At 39.6% G+C, this 26,606-nt stretch overlaps 3 protein-coding genes and 1 pseudogene across 3 annotated transcripts; 3 read left to right on the top strand and 1 right to left on the bottom strand.

Moving 5' to 3' along the window:
• Positions 1-2,534: 2,534 nt before the first annotated feature.
• On the top strand, positions 2,535-5,681 carry LOC106308200 (developmentally-regulated G-protein 3). Its single transcript, XM_013745368.1, has 10 exons — positions 2,535-2,735; positions 2,884-2,937; positions 3,335-3,511; positions 3,727-3,798; positions 4,057-4,116; positions 4,194-4,303; positions 4,370-4,669; positions 4,748-4,939; positions 5,027-5,078; positions 5,402-5,681. The coding sequence occupies exons 1-10, from the start codon at positions 2,694-2,696 to the stop codon at positions 5,450-5,452; spliced, it is 1,110 nt and encodes a 369-aa protein (XP_013600822.1). The 5' UTR covers positions 2,535-2,693; the 3' UTR covers positions 5,453-5,681.
• Positions 5,682-6,085: 404 nt separating this feature from the next.
• On the top strand, positions 6,086-7,813 carry LOC106344714 (alkane hydroxylase MAH1-like). The gene has a single exon (XM_013784034.1). The coding sequence runs from the start codon at positions 6,241-6,243 to the stop codon at positions 7,762-7,764; it is 1,524 nt and encodes a 507-aa protein (XP_013639488.1). The 5' UTR covers positions 6,086-6,240; the 3' UTR covers positions 7,765-7,813.
• Positions 7,814-8,342: 529 nt separating this feature from the next.
• On the top strand, positions 8,343-9,864 carry LOC106328479 (annotated as a pseudogene).
• Positions 9,865-10,198: 334 nt separating this feature from the next.
• LOC106303159 lies at positions 10,199-25,895 on the bottom strand. The gene is made up of 26 exons (XM_013739501.1): positions 25,709-25,895; positions 25,285-25,475; positions 23,204-25,201; positions 22,600-22,675; positions 21,893-22,015; positions 21,187-21,430; positions 20,647-21,105; positions 20,385-20,570; positions 19,991-20,284; positions 18,851-19,492; positions 18,326-18,725; positions 18,116-18,243; positions 17,604-17,774; positions 17,182-17,382; positions 16,493-17,056; positions 16,350-16,409; positions 15,919-16,244; positions 15,357-15,771; positions 14,560-15,027; positions 13,906-14,022; positions 13,695-13,816; positions 12,894-13,623; positions 12,468-12,722; positions 11,939-12,121; positions 11,478-11,819; positions 10,199-11,340 (listed from the first exon to the last, which is right to left on the bottom strand). The coding sequence occupies exons 2-26, from the start codon at positions 25,454-25,456 to the stop codon at positions 10,591-10,593; spliced, it is 9,426 nt and encodes a 3,141-aa protein (XP_013594955.1). The 5' UTR covers positions 25,457-25,475; positions 25,709-25,895; the 3' UTR covers positions 10,199-10,590.
• Positions 25,896-26,606: the final 711 nt, after the last annotated feature.

Genomic DNA, 26,606 nt, shown 5'->3' with positions numbered 1-26,606 from the left:
AGATTGAAAAACGTAGATTGATTTTAAGCATGATTGATGAGAGGTTTACTTGCATCAGCTTCGTCTGCGTGGGTGTTGAGTTTCGTCGGTGCCAGATGTTAGACATGCAAAAGAGAAGGTCTGAATATGTTAATTTCGTGTTTTTTTTTTCTTCTCTCGTGTTTTGTGGGTTCCACTCTTTGCTCAGGCTGTACAAAAGATGAAGTCTGGCTAGGATGTCTTATTTCTCTGAAGTATTCCCTTGATCAACCTCCCACCAACATCTATCTTCTGATTCTGTTTTGAAGTCGAGGAGCTTCCAGAAAAATTAGCTTTCATCTGCTGTTCCGCTTGGAATGGAGAAATTAGTTCTGAAATGCCGCATAAAAACCATATTGGCAAATGACTAATGATTGTCAACAACTATCACTATACTAAATAGAAAAGAAATCAAAGTTTTTTGTTCTGCACAAACTAAAATCTTACAACAGGGTTGTCACGGTCTTTTTTCAGGAGCAAGATCTTTTTCTTCCCAGAAACCATAGTCAATGCAATCCTTGGGAGAGAGCTATCCATGACAGAGGCCAAAGTTGCGTAGATGGAAAAATAGATCAGAAACATAGTGGATTTTTTAGGTATAAGGAAAATATGGGATAAGCTGTTGACTAATTATCAGTTTCAGTTGTTGGTATGTCATTCCACTTGAATTTGCCTGATTGTAATGTTTCAGTTGTTGGTATGTCAGATCAATCTCCAGTCAAGATTAGAATGTTCGACAATTGCCAAGTGATTGCGAACACAAACCTAGAAACTGGTGATGACTTCATCAATAATGGTTAGTGAGATGAAACGAACAAGGAATGGATGATCAGTTATCGTGTACATGCTTGAGCACCTAGCAACCTCAAAATGATCGACTTTCACAGTGGAACCTTCTTTCAAAGATGACATGTAATGATTAGGACGTCTGACGGGAGTAAACCCCTGAATCACGGAATCTGCAAATAATATTATTCAACAAAGAATTAGGAAATCAATTAAAATAATTATGTTAAATAAGTGTGATAGATCGAAGATTAACTTAGCTTTTTATCAAGGAATAGAACCGTGATTCCCACAAACTCCTTGTCTTTCTTGAAGTTCAGGGAATCCCAGAAGCTGAGGAAGCCAAAGGCTATGCTCTGACTACTACGACCAAGACGGAGAGACTCGAAGGTTGAGTGACGGACGCCAGGACGCCGGTTTGAGAAACTGTGGAGACAGAGAGAAACATTTTCTAGAAGATGCAGATTGACCCCATCAAAGATGAGAATCATATATATATGGTTTACAAAGGGGCTACAAATCAGTAACATTTATGATAAAGCGATTTAAGATGGGGACATGAAGAGTTCAACGGTGAAAAAATAGATTACGAACACACACGGCGCAACTCTGTAACTCAGACTTGTTTGAGACAATGATGAAAAGAATCTGAACTCATGTTAAACGACAACAATTTACAATATAGCAAAACCATAATTGTTGCAAACTTGAGCTTTTTTTTCATATAACGTGATGAATCCCATTAAAACCCATAATACACTTGTATGCCCGACCCTCAGAGGAAGCCGAAGAAGCAAGGGCTTCCGACCTTCGTAAATATATATTAGGTTCGGCCATCAATGTACAAAGTATCATTTAGCTTAGTGGTATAAATGTTGGTGTTTATATCTCAATAATCCGGGTTCGAGCCATGAGCTTGACATTTTTTCACATTTTTAAAAATATAGAGCTCACGAAATGCTTACGTGGCGCACTGAAGAGAGAGCAAAAACTCAACTATTATAATATAGATTTCTATACTCTGCCAACTTGCCAAGTCAAATTAAACAACTATTTGATTGATGAAAATTGAAAAACCTAAAGAAAAGTCCAAACAAAACGTTAATGGAAAAAAGTGTATTTTCATAAAATATTGCTTACGATATGTGACTCTATTGTGACTTGTGATGTTTATACATTTACTAGATAAAATTTCTTAAATTGTCTTTTAAGAAAAGCTAATCTTCAAAATTAAAATCTAAAATATATAATACAAATTATTCTTGCTACACAGTTAATATAAGATACGATGAGATATATCAAACATTATGATTTAAACCGAAGTAACTACAATTTTTAAGATTATTATTAATGGAATGTTGTGAATAGAAATATATGTGGGAAAATGTGTTTTTGGTAGGTGAGAAGTGAGAAATGGGATTTAAAATTCTTATCCGAACCACAATTACATATTGCGAAAGATGGCCCACTAAATAATTGGGTAGGGCCCATAAAATCTACGGTTCTGGTTTTGCGGCCAACCTTACCTAACTCACCCTACGAATAAACAAATAATTTAGATAAATGGGCTTGTGGCTCATGATGCCGTTTTTAGTTGTCACATCCACCATCCTGTCTTTGCTCCTAATATAAAACGGCAGGATGTTTATTGATGAAATTTATTTGGGCCGAGAGGATGATGTTGGATCAGGCCCAGTTCTAGACACTTCGGAGATAGACTGCTCACTGTCGAAGGTAGTCAGGAAGGTGGGTGGAGAAAACGAAAACCCTCGAGTGTCTTCTTCTTGATTCATTCCGGTGTTCTCTCTGCCTTTCACTCGCGTTTAAGCTCTTACACTCGACGCTGCCTCCGTGAGCTCTCTCTCTCTCTCTCTCCTGTTACTGCAACCATGTCGACTATTATGCAGAAGATCAAAGAAATCGAAGATGAGGTAACTTTTTTTTTTTCTTTCTCAAATCTTTAACGATCCTATGATTCTTCAATTTTGGATGCATAGAGCTGTAAATTCGAAACATTTGTTGATTTCAATTGACTGATTGTTCTGTGTTAATTTGCTGAGTGGTTTATGTATGTGGTAGATGGCTAGGACTCAGAAGAACAAAGCCACCGCGCATCATCTGGGTTTGTTAAAGGTAATCTCTCTTCTCCTCCAAAGCTATTTCATTTCCCCAAGTTTTTTTTGTAGCTTAGAGTGAGTTTTTGAATGGTTGAGATGTTTATACTCATCAAATGCAAATTGGGCAGCTTGATTTGTATCTGTTAAGATTCAATTGTGTATATGGACTTTTAGCACAAGGATGGATTTTGATATATGGCTTTTGTCTCTTGTAAAGTTTATTCCTTGGATGAATAAGTTTTGTTGTTAATACCAAATAGCACAGTGTAAATCATTGCATGGACCCTTAAGAGTATATAGATGATAGCTAAAAGCTTCAATGAATATGTTTTACCAGGCATGCAGGACTTTTAGTACTTTGTTTCTCCCGCTCCATTTGCTTGTCTCTGACATTATATTGGTCCATTTCGCAGGCCAAACTTGCCAAGCTACGAAGGGACCTTCTTGCACCGCCTACTAAAGGTGGTGGTGCTGCTGCTGGCGAAGGTTTTGATGTCACCAAAAGTGGAGATTCTCGAGTTGGACTTGTTGGGTTTCCTTCCGTTGGGAAATCCACGCTCTTGAACAAGCTCACTGGAACGTTTTCCGAGGTTTCTACTTATTCTTAAGATGCATTTCCTAGTTTATTTGTTTTCTTGTCAATGTTAGAGCGCTCTTGTATGTAACTGGAAGTTTGAAACTTCCAAGTTATTTGCTATCTAGTTAGTTGATTTGACCCATTTATTGTGCGTATTATCTTGGAATTAGAACTGTGTTTTGGCTGATGCTCTAGTTTCTGAAGGTACTCGCTATTTTTTTTCTTCAGGTTGCTTCTTATGAGTTCACAACATTGACATGCATTCCCGGTGTTATTACATACCGTGGAGCTAAAATTCAGGTACTATATCTACTTATATGCCTCCTTGGTCAATCTATTGTTTGTGGAGAGAGATGTATGATTTGATTGCTTCTTGTTGTTCTCAACTTATCTCCTATGTCTCATAAGTTTTGTAGGACAATGAAATACTTGGCTTTAATTTTATATATGACATGTCCTTCCTAGCCTTTAATTTTCTTCTCTTTTGTAATAATTTGTAATTGTTCACCTGGATGTTGATGATACTTCTTTTTGTATGTCCTCTCTGATGGCTTGCAGCTATTGGATCTTCCTGGTATTATTGAGGGTGCCAAAGACGGAAAAGGTAGAGGACGACAGGTAACTGGAATTTCAGAATGCATCTCTGATAATTTCAACTTCGTTGGTCGTGTTTGACGCTTATTATCTGTTTCCAGGTTATAAGTACTGCTAGGACTTGCAATTGCATCATAATAGTTCTTGATGCCATAAAGCCAATAACTCACAAGCGTCTCATTGAAAAGGAGCTTGAAGGATTCGGAATTAGGTATATAATAATAACCCATTTCTTTATCAGTTCTGGTAGAAATACTGACGGACTAATGCGATATAGGTTGAACAAGGAGCCACCTAATCTCACGTTCAGGAAAAAAGACAAAGGTGGTATCAATCTAACGTCCACAGTCACTGCGACCCACCTTGACCTCGACACTGTCAAGGCGATTTGCAGTGAATACAGGATGCACAACGCTGACATTACTCTGCGCTACGATGCAACGGCTGATGACCTCATCGATGTTATCGAGGGCAGTCGGATCTACATGCCCTGTATCTATGCCGTCAACAAGATCGATCAAATCACCCTCGAGGAACTTGAAATTTTGGACAAACTTCCTCATTACTGTCCTATCAGGTAATTATTATTAATTTTCCAGGAATGAGTCACCGTTAACTGTCTTGCTGGTCTTAGTGAAATGTAATAATCTTGCAGTGCGCATCTGGAGTGGAATCTCGATGGTCTTCTTGATAAGATATGGGAATATTTGGATCTAACTCGAATCTACACAAAACCAAAGGCAATGAATCCGGATTATGATGACCCTGTCATCTTATCTTCCAAGAAGAGAACAGTTGAGGACTTCTGCATCCGGATTCACAAAGACATGCTTAAGCAATTCAAGTAGTAAGTAAATAAAACCTTACTGTTGTTTTGTTTCTCTGTTTGATATTTTGTTACCTATGAGTGTACTAATGATCCTTTCCATTGCAGCGCTTTAGTATGGGGTTCGAGTGCAAAGCATAAGCCACAGAGAGTTGGAAGGGTGAGTCTTCTTGCAAATTCTCTAACCTTTTTTGGTTTAGCCTTGTTTTGTCAGACCGACCATTTTTTATTCTGGAAAAAGGTCATCAGGTCCGGTCCATATAAGACCAGGCTAGTCATGCTCATGCATGCTGGGTCTAACCCATCAAATCAGTCAAATTTGGGTTCGTCTTTGAGGGTTAAGCACTAGCTTGTCTGGTCAAACATGGACTAGAGGCCTGAATCCTTCGAAATCAGAATCAAATAGATTTGTTTACTTGTTGGTAAACCCATTGCAATATATCTAACTAACTATAAACTGCCGTTGTCTCTTTAACACCTCAGGAACACGAGCTCGAGGACGAGGATGTTGTTCAGATCGTTAAAAAGATATGATATCTCTACACATAGAAGAAGGTTAGGATCTTCTTTTGGATTCTCAGCTTATCTTTTTGTACTCCTTTCTGTGTATTATTATGTCAGATAAAGCAAACTGTGTCTTCACTTTTTTGGTTTGTCTTGTTGGATAATCTTATCTTTTACCAATGATAGCATCTCATGTGATGAATGTTTTGTCGGGAACACTTCCATATAAAAAAACTACAGATATTGTTTTGCGTAGATACCGTTCTTGTTTTTATGTATGCAACTTGTTTAATTTCGAATTTAAAAGCTGAAATTTATAGATTTGCTATTGCACTACAGTGACTGGATTGGTTGACATTAAAATGGTAATTTAAAGATTGTGACATTGACACGTACGTGGCAACACTTTAGAGTTCGAAGAGTGGATCATTTAAGAGAACTTACTAAAAAAACGAACTCAATTGCAGTGACTGGGACCAGTGATCTTTGATGCACTTCTCGAATGGTCTATCCTATCCTTTATTTTAATGTGAAACTGATAAGAGTATGCTTATATCCTTTTGTTTAAGCTCAGATTATGGATCCTTTAGATATTCTCTACATGTTTTTGTGGTTAGTAATTAGTACCGACACTAACATATACGTGAATGGGATGGGCACGGTTGGAGAGCAGTCAGATCTTATGTCCTAAATCATCCAATAATTACGACAACCTTTAATGGTACCCTATTGATTAATAGAGCATTGTAATCATTGTGCTCTATATAAATCAATGAAAACCATCACAACAGTGTATCTAGAGTTCCCAACATTATCTGATGGCTTCACTAAGCTTGCTTGAAGCTTCCGTAGCCCTCCTTTGTTTTCTCATCTGCCATCACTTGCTCTCCAAGAAACCTCATGACCGGTTCCTCAAAAACTGGCCAGTTCTCGGGATGCTTCCTGGTTTCCTCATAGTGCTCCACCGCATCTACGACTTCAGCGTGGAGGTTCTCGAGCAAACCAACTTAACATTCCCATTCAAGGGACCGTGGTTCACTGGAATGGATATATTAGTCACGGTTGATCCAGCTAACATCCACTACATATTAAGCTCAAACTTCTCCAACTACACCAAGGGAGCTGACTTCAAAGAAGTCTTTGATGTCTTCGGAGAAATGATCTTTAACTCGGACGGTGACCTGTGGAGGAATCAAAGAAGAGCTGCTCAGTATATGCTTAACCACCAAGGGTTTCAAAAGCTTTCCATGAGTGCAACAAGAACTAAACTCGACGACGGTCTTGTTCCTCTTTTCGATCGTTTTTCAAAGGAGGAGATGGTCGTTGATTTGCAAAACTTGTTTCAACGTTTCACGTTTGATACGACTTTTGTTCTTGTAACCGGTTTTGATCCCAAGACTCTCTCTGTTGAAATGCCGGAAGACGAGTATGCTGAAGCTCTTGACGTTCTTGGAGAAGGGATTTTCTTTAGGCATGTTATACCAAAGTTCTTGTGGAAGCTGCAAAAGTGGATTGGGTTTGGACAAGAGAAGAGGACGATGGAAGCTGATGCCACTTTTGATCGTGTTTCCGCCAAATACATATTAGCTAAGAGACATGAGGTACTATCACAAGGTATTCATGATCAACAACAATCAAATGGTGAATGTCATGAAGATCTTTTGACGTCTCACATGAAGCTTGATACAACTAAGTACGAGCTCTTGAACCCGAGTGATGATAAGTTCCTCAGAGACACCATCTTGGCTTTCAATCTAGCTGGGAGAGACACAACGGCTTCAGCTCTGTCTTGGTTCTTCTGGCTTTTATCTGAAAACCCTCGAGTGGTAACCAAGATTCGCCAAGAGATCATTACCAACATAAGTCTTCATGGCCAAGACAACTTAGACAAGTTGGTGTATTTACAAGCTGCGTTGTATGAGTCAATGAGGCTTTATCCACCAGTTCCCTTCCAACGCAAGTCACCTATAAAACCAGACTTGCTTCCAAGTGGGCACAAAGTGGAGGCAAACTCAACGATCATGATCTTTCTTTACGCGTTGGGGAGGATGAGAGCGGTTTGGGGAGAAGACGCAATGGAGTTCAAGCCAGAGAGATGGGTTTCACAGTCAGGATGCTTGAGACATGAGCCTTCTTTCAAGTTCTTATCATTTAACGCCGGTCCAAGAACATGTCCTGGTAAGCAATTAGCTCTGACTCTAATCAAGACAGTGGCAGTGGAGATATTACAAAACTATGATATTAAGGTTATCAAAGGACAGAAGATTGAGCCAGATCCTGGTCTTATATTGTACATGAAGCATGGGCTTAGCGTCACAATTACTAAGAGATGTTCAGCTTGAGTTAATTGATGTACCATTCCCTTATTTTCCAATGTATTAATATCTATCACAAAATTATGGTATGAAGTATGGTTTCTTAGTTAGCAAAAAAAAGAAGAAGTATGGTTTCTTATAATAAAGCCTTTGTATTCTATTAATAATGAAACAAAACACTGAAAAATAATTATAATGAGATGTTGTATATTTTGAAGAATGATCATTGCGCTTGTTATATATTGAAAGTAAAACCACATGCATTAGCATTGCAGTGAGTCAGTGACCGACCTGAGAGCATGAGCATCAAAGGTTCATGGGGAAAGCTCTCACACATTCCAAAAAAAAAAAAATTATTATAATCGAATCGGATGAACTCGGCTCGTAGGGGTGCCTCCGGATGAACCCGTTTCAAAACTGTTTCGCGGGCTCCACGCCACGTGGCGACCCGCTATTGGTCCACGGTGAACAGGCAAATCGTGAGACCCACATAATGCAGTTAAACTGTGCCGGGGTAATGTGTTGTTATAAATCAAGTTTCTTGTGCACTCAAAGAACCCATCACAATATTGATTTTATCTTTGTAATATCAATCAAACTTCTTATCTCATGGCTTAACTCAAGTTTTCATAGCCCTCTTTTGCTTTATCTTCCTCCATTGCTTGCTTTTCAAGAAACACCATAACCGTCTCCTTAGAAACTGGCCGGTTCTCGGGATGCTTCCAGGTCTCCTCGTGGAGCTTCACCGTATCTACGACTTCACCGTGGAGCTTCTCGAAAGCACCGACTTAACGTTTCTATTCAAGGGACCGTGGTTCTCTGGCATGGACATGTTGCTCACGGTGGATCCAGCTAACATTCACTACATGTTGAGCTCAAACTTCTACAACTACACCAAGGGCGCCGAGTTCAAAGAAGTCTTCGATGCTTTCGGAGATTCCATACTCACAACGGAGTCAGAAGCGTGGAAGAATCTGAGGAAAGCTTCTCAGGTCATGATAAACCATCATGGCTTTCAAAAACTGTCGGTGAGTACCACGATGAGTAAACTCAAGGAAGGGCTTGTTCCTCTTCTTAACCGTTTCGCAGAGGAAGGTGCAACTGTGGACTTGCAAGATGTGTTCGGGAGGTTCATGTTCGACACAACGTTAGTTATAGTAACGGGTTGTGATGATCCTCGGTCTCTCTCCTTTGAAATGCCTGAGGATGAAAGCGCTAAAGCTCTTCACGATATAGGAGAAGGGATCTTGTATAGGCATGTCAAGCCTAGGCTCTTGTGGAAGCTACAAAACTGGTTTGGAGTCGGAAAAGAGAAGAAGATATGATAGACGCCAATGCCACTTTTGATCGTGTGTGTGAGAAACACATATCAGCCAAGAGAGAAGAGATTGCAAGATCGGAAGGTCATCCCACTGGAGAGAGCGAAGATCTTTTGACATCTCACATGAAGCTTGATGCAGCCAAGTACAAGCTCTCGAGCTCTATCGATGATAAGTTCCTAAGAGACACTATCTTAACGTTCATTCTAGCTGGGAGAGACACCATTGCCTCGGTTCTCACTTGGTTCTTCTGGCTTTTGTCTGAAAACCCTAACGTGCTGAGCAAGATTCGCCGAGAGATGGACACAAATCTACAACCAAGTAGTAGTAGTGAGTATGATCCAACGGAGCAGTTTAACAAGCTAGTGTATTTACACGCCACCTTGTGTGAAACAATGAGGCTTTATCCACCGGTTCCTATCGAGCGTGTGTGTCTCCCGTTCGATCAGATGTGCTTCCAAGTGGGCATAAAGTGGAAGCAAACTCGAAGATTTTGATCTTAATTTATGCGTTGGGTAGGATGAAAGCTGTGTGGGGAGAAGATGCATCGGAGTTCAAGCCAGAGAGATGGATATCTGAGACCGGAGTGTTGAGACATGAGCCTTCTTTCAAGTTCTTAGCGTTTAATGCAGGGCCAAGAACATGCCTTGGTAAGAAAATGGCTATGGTTCTGATGAAGGCAGTGGTTGTGGAGATATTACAAAACTTTGACGTTAAGGTTGCTGAAAGTCAGAAGATCGAACCAGGTCCTCATTTAATTCTTAGCATGAAGCATGGCTTTAGGGTTTCAATTAATAAGAGACCGTGAGATGTTCAAGGTTGTTTTTTAAGTTCTGTTGCAGAAACATAGCTTGAGAGTATTAACAAGCTGTCTTAAATTGAGTTTGGACTTTGGTGCACCTTTGTTATGTAATGGGTTTTATTGTATGATTTAAATTTGTGTTAGGCTCTTTCGCTATTAATTAAAAAAGAACAACCAATTCCATCAAAAGTGTGTGTGTGAATCTAGCTCATTTTTCTAATGGCTTCAAAAAGCGTCATGAATTAAACTGTTATTAGTTTTTGCTTGCATGCTGTATGACGGGTATAACGCTTATAAATATAAACCTTCAATGTGAGTGATCTTCCAAATTTCTAAAACAAGAAATATTATCCATTCCCAGGCAAATAAGTATAAGATTCGAACTTATTACAACAATGTGATTTTTTCCTATAACTTATAACAGACAGTTATTACACTGTTACACATCACTATATCTCTCTCTCTCAAGACTGCAATTTAATCGCCGCAAGGTATAAGAAGAAACAAAATGGAAAGAATTGTGAGACCAATCATCAACAAACACACACAAAAAACACTCTGAAACGTATATTAAGAAAAACTCCAGTCTCCTCTTCCAAAACAACTCTTTTTCAATTTCTCCGGCTAATTTACAGCTCCATCTAGCTCTCACAACGATGTAGCAGAGAGAGCGAGATACTCAACATTGCATCCTTTAGGGATGATGATCTCTTAGTTCACTCACTCACTCACTCACATGAGTGGTAAGTATCCTCCTCCATGCCCTTTCTTCAGTACAAGTGGTCCAGCGTTGTCCGGGACCTTATCCAACGCGTTCGTACACGCATCGACCATGTCAGAGAATCCAGTCGCTGTTGTCGCCAGCTGTAACCGTAACTTCAAGTCCCGTGTTCTCTTCAGCAAACACCTGAATGATCTCAACATGTATTTGGCCCACTCAGCTGGCAACCCTCCGCCTGTCAGCCAGACTGAGAATTGAGATTGGTCACCTCGAGCTGCCATTTCAGCCCTGTAAAATCTAGCCAGTTCCAGTAGCATTGAAGCCTGCAGGGGAAGCACCGCTACAAACTCAGCCACAAACTCTTCCGCTAGTTCGGGTTTGAGCATCAGATTCCAAAGCACAAGCGCCCATTCGCTTGGCTGGTTAAGACCATACGCTTCTGCTACGATCAGAGCCTCCTGGAAACGAGATTGGTCAACAAGTGCTCTTCTAGCGTTTGTTTCGGATAAACCGAGCCACTTGGAATCTGGCATCCTTATTTGAAGCGAGACAAGGGAAGCCTGACCACAAGCCTTCCGTGCTTTGTTTCCAGCATCAATAGAAGTGTGAACTTCAGCTGCTTCAATGTAATAGCGCATAGAATCAAGGAGATCTTCATTTTCATCCTTGTCATACCGTCTAAACCATTGCTGCGCAGCCTGATCTGCACGTGCCTCTAGCAAAGCAGCCGTTTCATGCTTCATGTCAAAGTGTTTATATACCTGAAAACAACGAAATTTTAAAACTATCCCAAAATATTGCTTCATGTGCACAAGTATCATGATAGTGAACTGTGGTAAGCGGATAAAAAATGATGAAATAAACTCTTTTACTTGGCTAATTCTAGCTGAGGACATACCATTGCGAATGCATCATGATCATTTGGGTTGAAGAGATTCAACGAAGTCAGAACAGCCATCCGGAAACTTCTGACAGCCTGGGCAGTTCCAGTGTTTGCATCAGCAGCACTAGAAAATTTTTGTAGCAAGAGATCGAGCTGCCCGTTCTCGATTAGGATATTGAGAATGAAATTAAGAGCATGAAAGTTTCCAACTCCAGTTATAAGACGACCAAGGCATGAGAAATCGCCCTCAGCAACATAAGCCTCAACCCTGGTCGCAGCAAGTGCCACCAGAACATCAACTCCATCAAGGCACGTAGATGACTTGTAGAAGTGATGAGATAAAATAAGTAGCTCAACCTGAAAAAACAGCATTCATTATTACCAAATCAGCATTGACAACTTATTTGCCCACTGTTTTAGAAATTCATGAGGCAATCAGACGATATTGTTAATAAGCTTTTAACAAAATCACATACCTCACACGCGTGTGGTATTTCCTGCCCGGTAATCACCAGACGCATTAATGAATGACCAATTTCCTGTTCAGATGGACAAAGCTCCGCCCACTTCAAAAAGTCTGAAAATCTCCACAAAAGTGGAGCAGGCCCTTCCTCCTTTTGAGAATCTATATATCCTCCACGATGAGCTGCCAGTAAACCCTGGCACATGGAGAAAATATTAGAGACAAATACACAGAAAATACTTAGGAGAGAAAGAAGAAGTCATTAATGGAGGGTTTTTTCCAAGTAATCAATCAAAACAAAACCATACGACAAAGATTTTTGTTAAGTATTGAAGTCAACTCATGAGTTATGATAATCGTGTCATATACGCATACCATTAACAAATATAGTTTAGTTAATTTACCTTCAGAAAGGATTCTGCAAGTATTTGAGCGATACTAGCAGCGGGCATGATTTTTGTTAAGTGTTGAAGTCAACTCATGAGTTATGATAATCGTGTCATATACGCATACCATCAACAAATATAGTTTAGGTAATTTACCTTCAGAAAGGATTCTGCAAGTATTTGAGCGATACTAGCAGCGGGCATGGAATGTGTTTTGACAAGGAGACATGCTTCCTCAAAGGAATCTTGTGCTTTAAGAGAAAGCAATCGTAACAACTCTATGGTCTGCTTTTGATATGCCTCGGTAAATGTAAGGCCCAGTATGTTAGCAGCTTTTATAACTGCAATGATTTTTCTTGCCAGCCCACGTCCACTGCCTTCATTTAAAATGTTCGATAGATTCTCCAGCACCTAGAATATCAGATACCAATCAGCATTATATCAAACAAAAAAAATTATAAGAGCAAGACAGGGGGATATGAAAAAAAAAGGGGGGTTAAGTGGTATTTGTTTGAATCAATCTGTAATAAGCTTTACAGAAACAAATGAGCATTATTGTGTGAAAGATATAGAGAGAAGAACCTGTAGCGGGTCAATCACAGGTTGGTCTATTTTAAGATTCTGTGATTGAATGATAGAACGAACTTCATCATCCAACATTGACAACGGTACTTGACTGCAAGGCGTAGAAAGCATTGCTAGCTTCATAACAGTATCCAGAATTATCAGCTCAGAAGGTAAACTCTCTGGAGCAAGCTTAAGTTGGAGCTGCTTAGCAGCTGTTACTTGTCCAAACTCCAGTAAAGACAGAACAGCTCTTTCCAACTCCGCTGGCTCTACACTTTCTTCCCACTTTGATAAGCATATCTCCAAACCCGTGCTTTCCTCTTGAAGCTGGAACTCGGTTTTGATGTTTAGAGGAGATGGAGAATCTTCAGAATCAGTATTCCTATCAGAAGAATCCACAAAATGTCTTCTTTGTGGGACAATCCCTTTTGCTCTCCTTTTAGACTTTGTGCTGGCACCAAATACTGAAGTGGTCGTGTCCTGGTTCCTTTGATGTGCTTGGCCAGGGGGCCTGGAGTCCTGCTTTTCTCCAATTTTATTTTTTGTTGCGGAAGAAATATGGTTGTCCATTTTTGTTATGATACTTGCAGTTCGGTCTATAAGATTTGAACTATTTCCATTCGCAATGTCTCTTCTGGTACTACTCGGACTAAATGCTCCTAAATTTTTCACATTTGCTTCTGCTTCTACAGCCAATAACCACACTCTAGTCTCGATTTCTCTCAGAAGATGCAAAGGATAAACCCTGAATATTGGTAAATCCGAAGTCAAAAACCCAGTAATATGATTATTATATAATGGTACAAGATCACTTACGGATGCGAAAGGGTTGTTAGCCCACTCAACCACTGAAGGGATAGCAGTAACAGCTCATAGATCTCTCTTGCAGGGAGATCTTTCTCCACCGCTTCTGCATGCCTAAGGAAAAATAAACCTGCCTGCAAAAGATTAAGCAACAGAATCACTGGTACCAATATCAGGCTTCCACAGATAAACTGGTTACAAGTGAGACAATCAGAAAAGTGACCTGTAAAGCAGGGAAAGAGTATCTAACAAACAGAGTTTGGCAGTGACCCCATAATGCGATTCTCTCTTCTGGGACATCCCAAAGGAATTCTTTCCATTCTGCGACCATGGATTCTGCCTATATGTAAACAAATGTCTATTAAGACGGGGCATTCAACAAATCCCTGAACATAATAATAACCAGTGGCGTACAAACAAAGCTAGCATGCAGCCAAAAAAAATCAGCTAATTTACAAAGACAAAGAAAATGTAAACACAATATGGAGCCAAATCTTCCTGCTGCGGAACCAAATTAAGGGAGCATTTAAACTCAATAAAGCTTATGCAATCTGTACTCAGTTGGTAGAACCGTTCTATGCAAGGGAAAATGCCTAGTTATAGAGAGATAAATATCAGATCATTCCTACACCACTGCAGCCAGTTCTTTATCCTAGAGTTGAAAGAACCTCTGCACAATCAAACTCTCATGTGTGAACAACCATCATACAGTGAAGAGGAATCGTTAGCTAGAGAAAGAGAAACTAGCATGGAAAAATTAGCTAAACCGATCAATAGGCTAAGACCATGATTTCTTATAACTTGCTAGACCTCCAGAATCCAAATGACCGGAAACTCTGGCAGATCAAATAAGATAGGAGCTAATAAGTTTTGTTACCTGCGTTTCAGTAACATGGTGAACAGAGGATGTCCAAGTGGCACCCATGGTTTCAAGTTGCTTGGCCCAGTTTCGTGCTTGCTCCCATTGCCTGTTCTTTTCCAAAGCTGCCAGTAGAGACCCATCATCAAGAGCCTCACTTCCTAAGTCAAGACCGTTCTCCCACCGGAGTGATGGCTCAGCCAAATTAACTTTCCAATAAAGACGCCGATAATATGTTGCCGCAGATCCCCCATCACCAAAATCTATTGCAGCAAGAAGTTGTAATAAGCATCGTTTCTCATATGGAGATGGACAAGTTGACAAAACAGCATCAGCAGCTTTAACAGCTGTTTTACTGATCCAAGATGCCCCAAAATTGACTTCTTTGGCTGTATTTGACTGAAAATGCATTGATTCGTCTTTAACTCTAGCCCCAAAAGAATCCAAATGTGCTGAAGCTTCAGAAAGGCGCATTTGAGAAAATGCCTGCAAAAAATAATAATAAAGACAGGCCATAATCCTATGAAGAGGCAGTAAAAATAAGAATATTACAAAAGCCGTCATTTAAAACCAAAGTTATTTTACAGATTCTTAGTATCTTATTTTCTCTGGTTACATCAAATCATAACTTTTGCAGAATTTCATCTAAGTTTTCTCCCACAGAGAAGGAGAAAAACGAACGCGGATGAACTCATGGTAATCAGAAACGGCATCAGATCCATGACCAGATATCGTGTAAAAGTCATTGTAAACAGACAACCAAGGGCCCAAAAAATACCGTAAGAGAAAATAGTGGGTCAAAACGTAAGACAAACCTGAAGAGCCCCGACAAATGGCAGTAGAGAGCAGGAAGGGAGGAACAATTCAAAAGCCTTTAGCAGAGGAAGAAACAAGCGTTGTTCACAAAGCATTGCAACCATTTTTGATAGAGACGCATGCTCATCAGACGAATCATTAGTAACACTGGTATCTTCAGGTATTTCATCTTCTGCAGCTTCTGTTTTGTGAGAGTAAAGTGTTTTACCAGCTGAGGTGCTTAAACTATTAGCTGAAGCCAATGAATCCACAGAAGTATGTGCAATAAGCCGTCTCCGTTTAGGATTCCTCCTATTGTAATGAAACTGGACACCTCTAGCATCCGTTGGCAAGGAATTTGTAGATACCACGGCTGCTGCTATATTTTCTGCTATTTTAGTGGTTATATCGTTCACCTTGATAGATGACGTTTCCCTGAAACGAATAATCTTTGTTAGAGCCAAGACAAAATGAATGCATCTTTTTATTCAGAAAACGTAAAAAAGGTTTGAAACGTAAAATGCATTAAGATCTCCCATACACCTAACCCAATTGAATTTCTGTCATCAAATTTTTTCAGACCTGGCTGCGGTGATTTCCAACCAGATTGTTAGGCATGATATAGGAGAAACATCCGGAAAGCATGATGCTATGAGAGCCAAAATAGACCACGATAGCTCCTTAGCTTTCGATAAAAGGTAGCCTCCGGGTTTGTCTAGCTTCTCAGAGTAAGCCAAAACGCGAAAAAGTTCAGCAGAGATGTAAGCTCCATCCTCTGAAAAGGAACATGTAAAACCTCCGCTTGTGTCATCTGAGGACGATATCGTAGTCTTCTTTTTTGAGTTGGCATGTCTCAAAACGGTCAGTATGTGAGCTTTTAATCTTTGATCACCAAACTCCTTTGATGCCTGACAGATGAAAATATGTCACATAATCATAACGAAAAGCTTGTAACTAGCCTATGAAGTTGCTGTTTGTGATTTCTGAAACCAATGAAAGGGTAAGAGACATACCACATTGAGAACCGTATCAAATGGGTATCCTCCAAGCTGCGCTTCAGATAAGAATCCAACCTGATATTAACATACATCAGGTTAAAGGATAGCTCAAGGGTAAGAAAAGAAAAAGCTAAGACGAATTATCATGATCCACATACCCAATCATTGTCTCTTGCTAGCATGGCAAGGTATTTGGTGCTCAGAGGAATGTTATGCATCTGACAGAAAAGAGTAACTAAACTCCAATGCAAGCTAGCAGAAGTCTGCTGAGACCGCAGTTTAGACCCATCACCATCACCTGTTAACAGCCAGTATCCACTTGTCTTTCTATCTACTCCAATATCTGGAAGACTAGCTTGTTCCAGGTGATGAAGAACAAGCATTAGCGGAAGACAGGGCTGAGCACCAGAAAAACTGCTTGGAGTATGTTTTTTCGTAGAGACACTTGAAATATCAGGATAACCATATTCGTTAGCCAGGGCCCTAGCTAGTGACCCCATTAGATCACTTTCACTAGATACCGCATGAAACATAGAACCCTTGAATGATTTTTGTTGTGCTATATCCGCATTGTCATTTGATTCGTAAAAGGATGATATCCTTCTCAACGATGCCACGTCTATCCGAAGCATGCTGGCAGATAAACCACAAAGTTCAAGAAGGAAGACACACGAAGCCACCAACACAGAATCCCCAAAGTGTGTGATAGCAAGTGGTATGACCTGGAGAGCAAAAGAAAACATCATCCAGACATAAATATACAGAAATTGAAAAAAAAATGAACTAATAAAAGCGTTCCAGATAGAAGGAAAACTAAGCTAGTAATGGTAAGTCGACCAGAACATACAGATGAAAGAAGTGACTCATCATTCTGGGTCAGAGGTGCAAGTAGCATCGGAACATCTGACTGCATATTTCTTTGTCCATGTATCAAAGAGCCAGATTGATCCTCCAGTTTTATCTTTTCAACTCTATGTTCCAGGAATGCATTAAAAGCTGCAAGTGGCCGTCCACGATGCAGGAAGTGCTCAAGTCCAAGCTCGGTTCCCTAGTTTCAGTTCAATTTAAACATAAGTAACTATTATATAAACAGCCAGTAAATATACAAAGCTCACTAAAATGTTGCATGAGATGACAAACTTCCATCGAGATAATTTCGAAAAATGAGACAATGACATGATAGTAAATCGACAGGAAACTATATAAAAACTGAAACATTCAAAGCATCGGCAAAACAGGTTAAAGAAACCGGAATTATCATAGCACCACCTCAGTTTTTGTGTTGTGAAGTTCCTCTTCGATGTGCTTCTGGATGATTGCTTCCCAAGATACAGCACTTATCTCAGTCGGATCGTCCACATTTATAAAGAACTCAACACCTCTGTGCAGTAGATATTCCCCTGTAGGATATCCTGAGAAAGAAAGCCATCCAAGAGGTCCCTACAGAGACGTTCGGGTATAAGAGACTGCGGGAAACTATTTCAAGCAAAACATGTGTGCTCTATAATTTCACTGAACAGAAAAATTTCTACTACTGATAACGAGTAGGTGTGTAACTTTTCTTTTCCTTCCTGCCTAAATCTTAGTGGTCATTTCCACCTAAAGGTTTGTATATGGGTGCAACAGTTTCTCACAACCACCCCACAATTTCGTTGAACTTCTTAAGTTCATTATATTACAGTGCAAGTATTGACTTCAACTAGATCCCTCAATTCCAGAAAGTTAAAAGAGTGTTGTGTACTCAGAAGAGTACCTACGACAGACAAATCAGAAATGTGTACCTGGATATAAAGCTGAACTAATCTACGAACCCCTTTAGGAAACCAACAAGGCAACATCTGCAGGAGTGAGGTATCACGTGCAGCTGAGAAGAATACACTGTCACGCCAATTCAGATACTCTGACAAGACTGGTAAGTTATAGAATCAGTGAGAGTATGGCATCAATATCATTACACAAATAAACGAAAACATATTGTGGATCATGTTTACCATTCCTAGCCTTGGTCCGTAGAAGGTTGCCAGAAATATCTTCTCCAAAACAAGCAGTAACAAGCTTACTCCATAAGGTAGGGAATCTCTGAAGAAATGGTTTCAAATTCTCCAGTGTGCACTGTGCAGAAGAGTTACTGTGCCTGTTCACACTACCAGTATTCAAGGATTTTTGAATTGGCACCAATGAACACATCATAGTTGCTAAAGCTGCCATTTCTCCTGCCCCTTCAGCAATGTCATCAACAGTACAAACAATTTCATCAATATCTGGAATACTAACTTCGCCATTTGGTGCTGCACCAGGTGACATAATTGAGCGTGCATTTGAAAATGATGCATCGTATTCCCGCCCCTTGATCCTGGACAGCAGCAACCATTTTGCCCAGTGGGAATCACCCTGAATACATTGGACAGATTCTTGACGATCTCAGTAAATAGTGAGTTTTCGAAAGACAAACCAAAAAGCGAGCAAGAACATACATATTAAAACAAATATATGACGGACGTGTGGAAAGCACTTACAACAGCTTCCTGCAATGAACTAAGTGAATCATTATCAAGGACCAATTCGTGATGATCAAGGTACAGATCCAGAAGGTTTGGCAGATTATATTGCGTGCAATAATGTATGAATAGCTTGTGTACAGCATTCAGGGTATCAACATCTGCTCCTCTCTCCTTTCTGGACAAAGAAAGATCTAGGGATGGCCTACAAGATTCCTCCTTAAATGAAACTTCGCAATTACGGAGGATGACACCTGCCCGAGCCAGAAGATATACTACATCTAGAGCGTTCTCCCAGTATTCTTTTAAGAATATAAGTTTTTTTGCAAGTTCCTGCTCCATAAGTGTTGTTAGCCACAAGGAGCACCGGATATCTGCAGGTAACCTAAATATCTTGATATAAGGAACATCCATAAGTACAGCATCCACTTCTTCGATGGAGCCTATATACTCGCTATGGGAAGAAACTGAATAATTTTGCCCAGAAGACTGCTTCGGACCATCCAAAGCAATTTGCAAACTTCCATCGTATAAAAGATCCTCAGGAATGAGATCCAACAACTTAAGGACTTCATCCCAATCATTGTGACACATATAATACTCTAGCTGGGAATCCCAAGGAACATGGACACCCATGACCAAAGGCTGATCCAAAACTATCTGCACAATAGTTCAACAAGAGATATTACTAAAACCAAAAATGCAAACATTATTTGAAATGAGTTTATGGGAGTAATACTAAAAATACAAGGTTGATATGTAAAGTCTTTAACCCTTCATTAAAATGTATCATTGTTACTCTCGCAGTTGTCTACTTCCAATTCAAGGGCTTTTGTAGGACTGCCATTTAATGCTCTACAATGTGCTAATTCAATAAGAAGATACGAAATGCAACTTACACTAAAACAGCATTATTGCATAAGAGCGCAATAACTATTATAGATCTACAATTTCAACCACATTTTTTAAGATGAATGATATGCAGTGTGTAGCTATTCGAGAAGCAAGCACATATGCAGCGGGTAGCTATGCAGAGTAGGTTGCAATTAATTTGAGCTTCTCCTGAACTTGGAGGTACTAACATTCTGGAAGGTGCAATTAGATAAATATTCAGACATCTAAACTATGGAGGAAAGAATAGCTATATCGAATTCTTACATGATCAAATGTTCTCTGATCCCATGCATTTGACCACACAGCTGCTGCTGCCCAGTAACCAGCAATTGCATCGGTTTCATCAGGCGCATGCTCAGTTGCACTCTCATTGATTTTTGTCCAAGAACCAAGAACAACACCATCAACCTCACCACATTCAATCTCGAGATGCTGGAACAGAGAAGACCCCCCAAGGTGCAAACTTATTTTACTGGAGTCAAAAGGTACATCAGCTTTCAGGAGTTCCTTTCGACGAGTAAGATATGTTTCCCAAAACTGACTGCTAGGATAAAGCCTCTTTTTGCACACGGTCAAGCAAAGAAGAAGTTGAAGTGAAGTCAGCATCATACAATCCAAGATACTCTTCTAACAAGTAATCATTAGGAAAAGTTATTACCTCGATAAGAGATATCCTCTCCACTACATTGTCTTCATATGGTCTTAAAAAACCATGTTTTCTCATTTCCTCAGCAATTTGATAACGAAGAGATCTCCTCACTGTGCCAAATACCAACTGGTTGAGACACGCTTCTACATCCTCTCCGAGCCTTTGCAAAGTTGCAATGGCAACCCCAGGTTCACCCTACACATCAATAATGTCAAGTGCTAGACATCATACACGTACACTACTCTGTCTAAGCAATTATATTCAGGTTTACCTTCAAAAATAGGTCATAAGCAATAGCTCTTCCGACATCACGAACTTCAGTAAATGTATCATGATGCTCTCCATTTTCAGACGAGTCTTTAGAATGTTGAAGATGCAATTGAAGAACAGCTAAAGGGAGTCGACCGGAGAGCAAGGCATCTTTAACCACGGTTTTCAAATCCAAATTATCAGTCTTCCAACGAGCCATCATCTCCTTCGGATTTTCCAGAGGAAGAACTTTCGTCTCTGCAACTACCCCTTGAGGTACAAGGGAAGATGCATAACTTATTTCGTCAATGACCTGACCAGCTTTAGCTGTCATCATACCCAGAGGCGTCAAAGCAAGCTCCTCATTGGTATCGTCAAGTTGTCTCGACTCCGCATGTGCTGCATCTGGAACAACTTCAAGCTGAGAATCATCCTGCAACGAACTTGGGTCTACCAGGTTCAGTGACTTTTCATTCTTTCCCTGCAACAATACACGTCATCTGTCAAATTCTAGAGCAAACACACAAAATTTTACAATTAACTTATTAATACCATGTACTACCTTTCCTAGCTTCTTAAATTTTCTGGAAATACGGGACTGAAAATTCCGCGTGATCTCCAAAAGATAACCCATCTCTGACAACCTCCTTGAATTTTCCATTACATCGTGATGCCGTGAAATTGGTGGTAGTGAAAGTATTCGTGTCCTAGATCTTCTGTCCAACATGTGTCCATCTTTCTGATATTCAAGTGACCCATATATGCGAATCATCTCAGTTGCAAACCTTGTAGCCAATGCGAGGAGCCTACATGCAACATATGGAATAAGTATGAACATGGCAGCATAAAAGCAGCCGAGTTAATAGAGCTAATGGCATACGAAACCTGACAAGATAATATGTTGCTAAAACTGGCTTCTTAGAAATGCCACATGACAAATCAATATACTAAATCCTGAAGCTTTAACTGATTCCAAAAGCAATACAGAGGAAAAATTGTGGGCTGAAGAGGCTTTTGTATGTATCTGAATTGAAGTGCAACGCGTAACAATTATGAACATTTTCTTTGCCTTTCTACATAAAGGTGTCTATGGAGCATATTAGTACGATTAAAATAACATGCTAATGAGTAAGGACATATACCAAGCAAGGACATATCTACCAAGCAGGGAGAATACTAATTTTAATGCGTTACTGATCCATCTCACTGAATTTGAGAAGTGGAAAAGAAAACTATCCTTATGTCCTCATTACTCAGAAGATCCTCACCTAGATACAGCAGAAATCTCAGTATCATTTCTACTCTTGCGCGACAACAGATACAGAGCAGAAAAGAGCACCCTTAGCATGCCTTCTTCTGCCAGCTTCACATTACCAAGCGTCTTCAAAGACCTAGTCATACAGCAGAGGTTAATAAAAAACCAATTCATGATACAGGACAAATTGCAATGATTGCTTTTTTTATTGTCAGCATGCAATGATTGCTAAAACATATCTACACTAGAGATGAGGGAAAACTCAGGAGAAAAGGCTGAATCTCAATCTTTAAGGTCTAAACTAAATTCCAGTACTACAAATAAAATTGCAGTAATGATCACAAGAATACAGCATATTGATCATCTAGCTGACAACAAGAAGACGGAAAACTTCGGATAAGAATTGCAGATAAGAGGATGATGAGAAAATCCAAGTTATAGCAATCAAAACTTTACTTTTAGTAGAAAAAATAGTTTGGCAGAATTCAGAACGAAAGAGTTATCATATCTGTTATGCGAATTTTTAACAAGCAACCTTTATTCTCTAAGTAGTCACATCTTTCAAAAGAAACCATAAGACAAAAACCTAAGTTGTCAACTGAGCCAATACAACCACGCATAACTCTCTTTTAATATTTGTTGTATAAGGAACGCATGTTCTAACTGTGGGGAAATAAGGTTCTAATAGTGGGAAAAAATACAGCACTACTAGCAACTTACTCGTTGATGTCATCATATTTTAAGTAGTCCAACGCCATTTTCAGTCGCTGCAAACGAGCAATTTTAAGGTCCCAACCTATGACAGCAGCGATTCAATTAGCGTACTAAAAAAATTCTGAACAAAAGTTAAGCGTAAACAAATCTATAAACCATCTACAAGTCTCAATATATGTGAGGTTCTGCTATTACAACAAGGGGATATACGAAAATCATAATGTAAATTTGAAGAAAGGGGAGAGAACAAATGCCTGAGCTTATGCTATACAAGCACTTTCTCATTCTCACAAACAGCGGAGGACTCTTGAAAATAAATTGCAAGCACCGTCATGATTTCATTGTTAGCCAAGTTACAAATGAATTCAGTTCAATTCTAGCTTCCACATGCATTGACGCATCAAACTAAACAGCGTGACATAAGGTGAACTAGTTTTCCAGTAATTGTAGCTTAATTCTTTCAGCATGACACATTGGTTAAGAGATAGATATCAATCTACCAGCATAATGGAGAATATGACGGGTAAAATCCATAAATTTAAAAGCTTGAAGAATGCAACAAGGTTATTTACCAACGTTTGCACTTCATGGAACAAGTTATGTTGCTTACCATTTTCCAAGCACAAACGATCTGCAGCTTCAGGGCCTTCAAACAATATAACTCTATCTAGGACCTCAACTTGCCAAGGAATACGTGATTCATCTGTTCTCAAATTGTCTCTTCCCTGGCATCCCATGACAGTGGTTTGGAGTGGCTGCAGATATTCAACTGCCTCAATAGTAGGATAATTCGAGGTAACTGAGATGGAAGGAAGAAAAACAGAAAGGCCACTACAAGTCACCAAATAAAGAAACCCTTGAAAAGAACAACCAACTGATTCTCCTACGAAAGTTTCTTCTGCACCTTGAACCGAAATTTTGTTATCGTAGTTCAAATAACTATCATCTCTCGTAGTCATATGCGTCTGAAGGCTGTAATGAAGAACCTTACTGCTTTGATCTTCCTTTTTTATGTGTTTTCTAGAGAAATGAGTGAATCCCAATGGAGAAAAACATAAATTATCTTCCGATCCTAATTTTTCGGCAGATAAAAACATCTTCCGAATAACATGTGAATCTCTTTGGAAATTTTCAAGTCCCCGGGCATTTGTTTTAGGCTGAGAAGTAAAACCACTCAGCCATGAACCAGAGTAACCAGCTCTTCGATCAAAATTGTTTTGTTGTCTTTCCAAACATGGGTCAGACATAGAGATATGAGAAGCAAAAGACCTAGGATCACACCTGGAAAAAACATCTTCGCCAGCGTGGTGCACTTTTTGCTGGCCAACGTCCATACCACCGATTTTCCACCCAACCAGACTTCCAGGCCCAAACTGACATAAAGAAGGACTAGATTCCACGGGCATGTGGGATTCTTTGGAAACAAAGTCATCAACACACAACACATATATTAGACCATTTTCGTCAACTGCAGCTATGAGTGGCGTATGAGAAGCTATAATAAGTTTCCTAAACTTTCTTCGGCCGGCTGAACCAACAACGTGAGACTTAAACATGGATGGGGCAAGACTTTGAAAGTCATTTCGCTCATCCGACTCTGCCGTTCCTTCTTGCACTTGTGATGAAGAACGCAATCCAGGACCACATGTCTGTAAAATATCGTGATGAGCAAAACAATCCCCAGATTTCACATCGTATAGAAAGATCAAACCAGAAACACTGAGGCAGATAACAAACTTATCAGTCATTCGGAAATCTGCCCATTCATTTGTAGGTCTGATACTTGTTTCCCCAATATTCACAAGGGAGACCCATTCCATCCCCAAGTTAAACAGCTGAGCCACAAATACAACACTCTTACCCTTGCTTTTTCCGTTTGCATTGCTTGTAGGCGTAGATGCACAGCCGGATAACTCCATAACAAATCCAATCAGAAAATGACAATCGCTGGAGAAAACTTTGGTGCACCTGTACATACCTTCCTCCGGCATATCACCCTCCTGAAGAACGGAATTCTCTTGGAAAAGAAGATTCGAGAAAGGTAGATCACTATTTAATATGCTGAATGAAACAACATCCGCAGAACCAGGAAACGCTGATTTTTCAGGGAACCTTGATTGTCTTATACCCTCAATCTCAGTAGTTTCCACATCCACTAGAAAAGACTGCATCCACTGCTTTGAACCATCAAAAGAAGAGGCTGTTCCGTGTTCCGGATCCTGATTTAGCCTAGAAGGTCCCCATTCAACCCACTCTCCATGCCTCAGCTCACCATTTGGTTTCCCTTTGGCTATGTCACTTGAATCTTTGAAACAGCAAAAAGCATGGACGGTAACACCATGACTTCCAGATACAAACAACAATTCCCTGAACGACGGATCTTCGTGCCGGTCGTAAGTATCCCCACAACTACCCCAAGCAACGGACTTTGCATCAAATATAAAAGGAAAACTACTGCAACTATCTACAAAACCTGGGTCACCAGAACCAACTCCTGATCCAGAAGGAGGTGCAATGTTCACAGGATCTGACCCAACAGATGATGTAGTAGGACAACTGGACTCGTCACTATGACAGTTTACAGGAACCTCGCTGCCAATAGAACTCCCTGGTAACATCATCGGAAAAATAATTGAAAAACGCTACAAAAATGAAACGCATATGCATAAGAAAACAAGCTATAATTGTTACCTGCAGTCAGAGGTAACAGCAAAGCTTCGGAGTGGTGGGAGAGCAATAACAAAGACTGCCTCGAAGGAGAAATAAAAGCCTCCCGAAACTCTGATAGATTGAGTTGCAATTGAGAAGGCTCCCACTTGTGCAGCTGCAGCAGTGTTGGGCCTTCCTTCAACAACTTTTCCATCTCCTCTTTTATAATAACACTAGACATAACCCAAGAGAAGCACAAATCAGATTTTATATCACAGTCGTGTGGAATCATCCGAACTCAACTCCAATCAATGAACACAGACTCGATGAATAAACAATCGGAAGATTCCGATCCTAGGAACTACGTAATTCAAGCTGGAACCTCGGAACCCTAGCTCTAAATCGATCCCAAAAGCAAACAGTTCTCAGAGAATACTTTGGGAGAGAGATCAAGAGCAAGAGAGACCTGAATTAAGCGGTTGAGATCAGCGGCGAGAGGTATCGCGAAGGCATCAATACTTTAAATTGAAGGGGAAAAAAAGTCGTACGAAAGAAGAAGAAGACATTTGTGAGATGGAGAGATCGTTGGCGGTTTCCTCCGTCGAGGATTCGGTTCACTTCACGCCTACACGGAGGACCACCGTGTCAGTCGTCTGTTTCTGTGCTTACGTGGAATTCTATATTCACCTTTTTTTTTTTTTTTAAGAAAACCAACTCAACATGGGCTAATAAGCTGATTGGGTTTTATGAGCTTTACTTAAGCAAAGGTTTCTTATATGGGCCTAAACTGGGCTGTATCTTCCTTGCAAGAAGCTTAAAAATACTCCCTCATTTCATAGATTACAATTTTAGAATCTTAATTTTGTTTCATAAAGTTTTACTTTACATTTTTAATGCAAATTTGTAAAAAATATTCTAATTTTAACTTCATTATTCTAATGCATTAAATGAAAAAAAAAATCCTGTTGATGTATTAATGATAGATAAAAAATATGTTTTAATATTTTATTAACTTGTGTGAAAAATTGTGAAAGAGGAGTATCAATATTCAAAAGTACTACTGTATTTTACTAGAATGAAAAATATGAAGAGTTGGCAGCTTCAGCTTTTGTATTTTGTTTAGAGGGTAATTTTATCACACAAAAAAAATACCTTTATAGATGCGATAACAGTTTTTCATTTAAATCGGCAGGAACTAGACATTTTTTTTAACAAAAATACTTTTATTCATCTTCTTCTCCCTTCAAAAGAGACATTTTTGGTAATCATCTTACAGCTCGAGGAACTAGACATTTTGTTGTAAAGGTAAGAAAAGAAAAGAAAAAAAGGTAAGAAAAGAAAAAAGATTAATTTTAAAATTTTTA

This window comes from Brassica oleracea, chromosome C1 (assembly GCF_000695525.1).
Source record: "Brassica oleracea var. oleracea cultivar TO1000 chromosome C1, BOL, whole genome shotgun sequence".
In the NCBI taxonomy this organism is placed as follows: domain Eukaryota; kingdom Viridiplantae; phylum Streptophyta; class Magnoliopsida; order Brassicales; family Brassicaceae; genus Brassica; species Brassica oleracea.
Note: the sequence above shows the minus strand (reverse complement) of the source record. Positions and strands in the feature narration are given on the sequence as shown.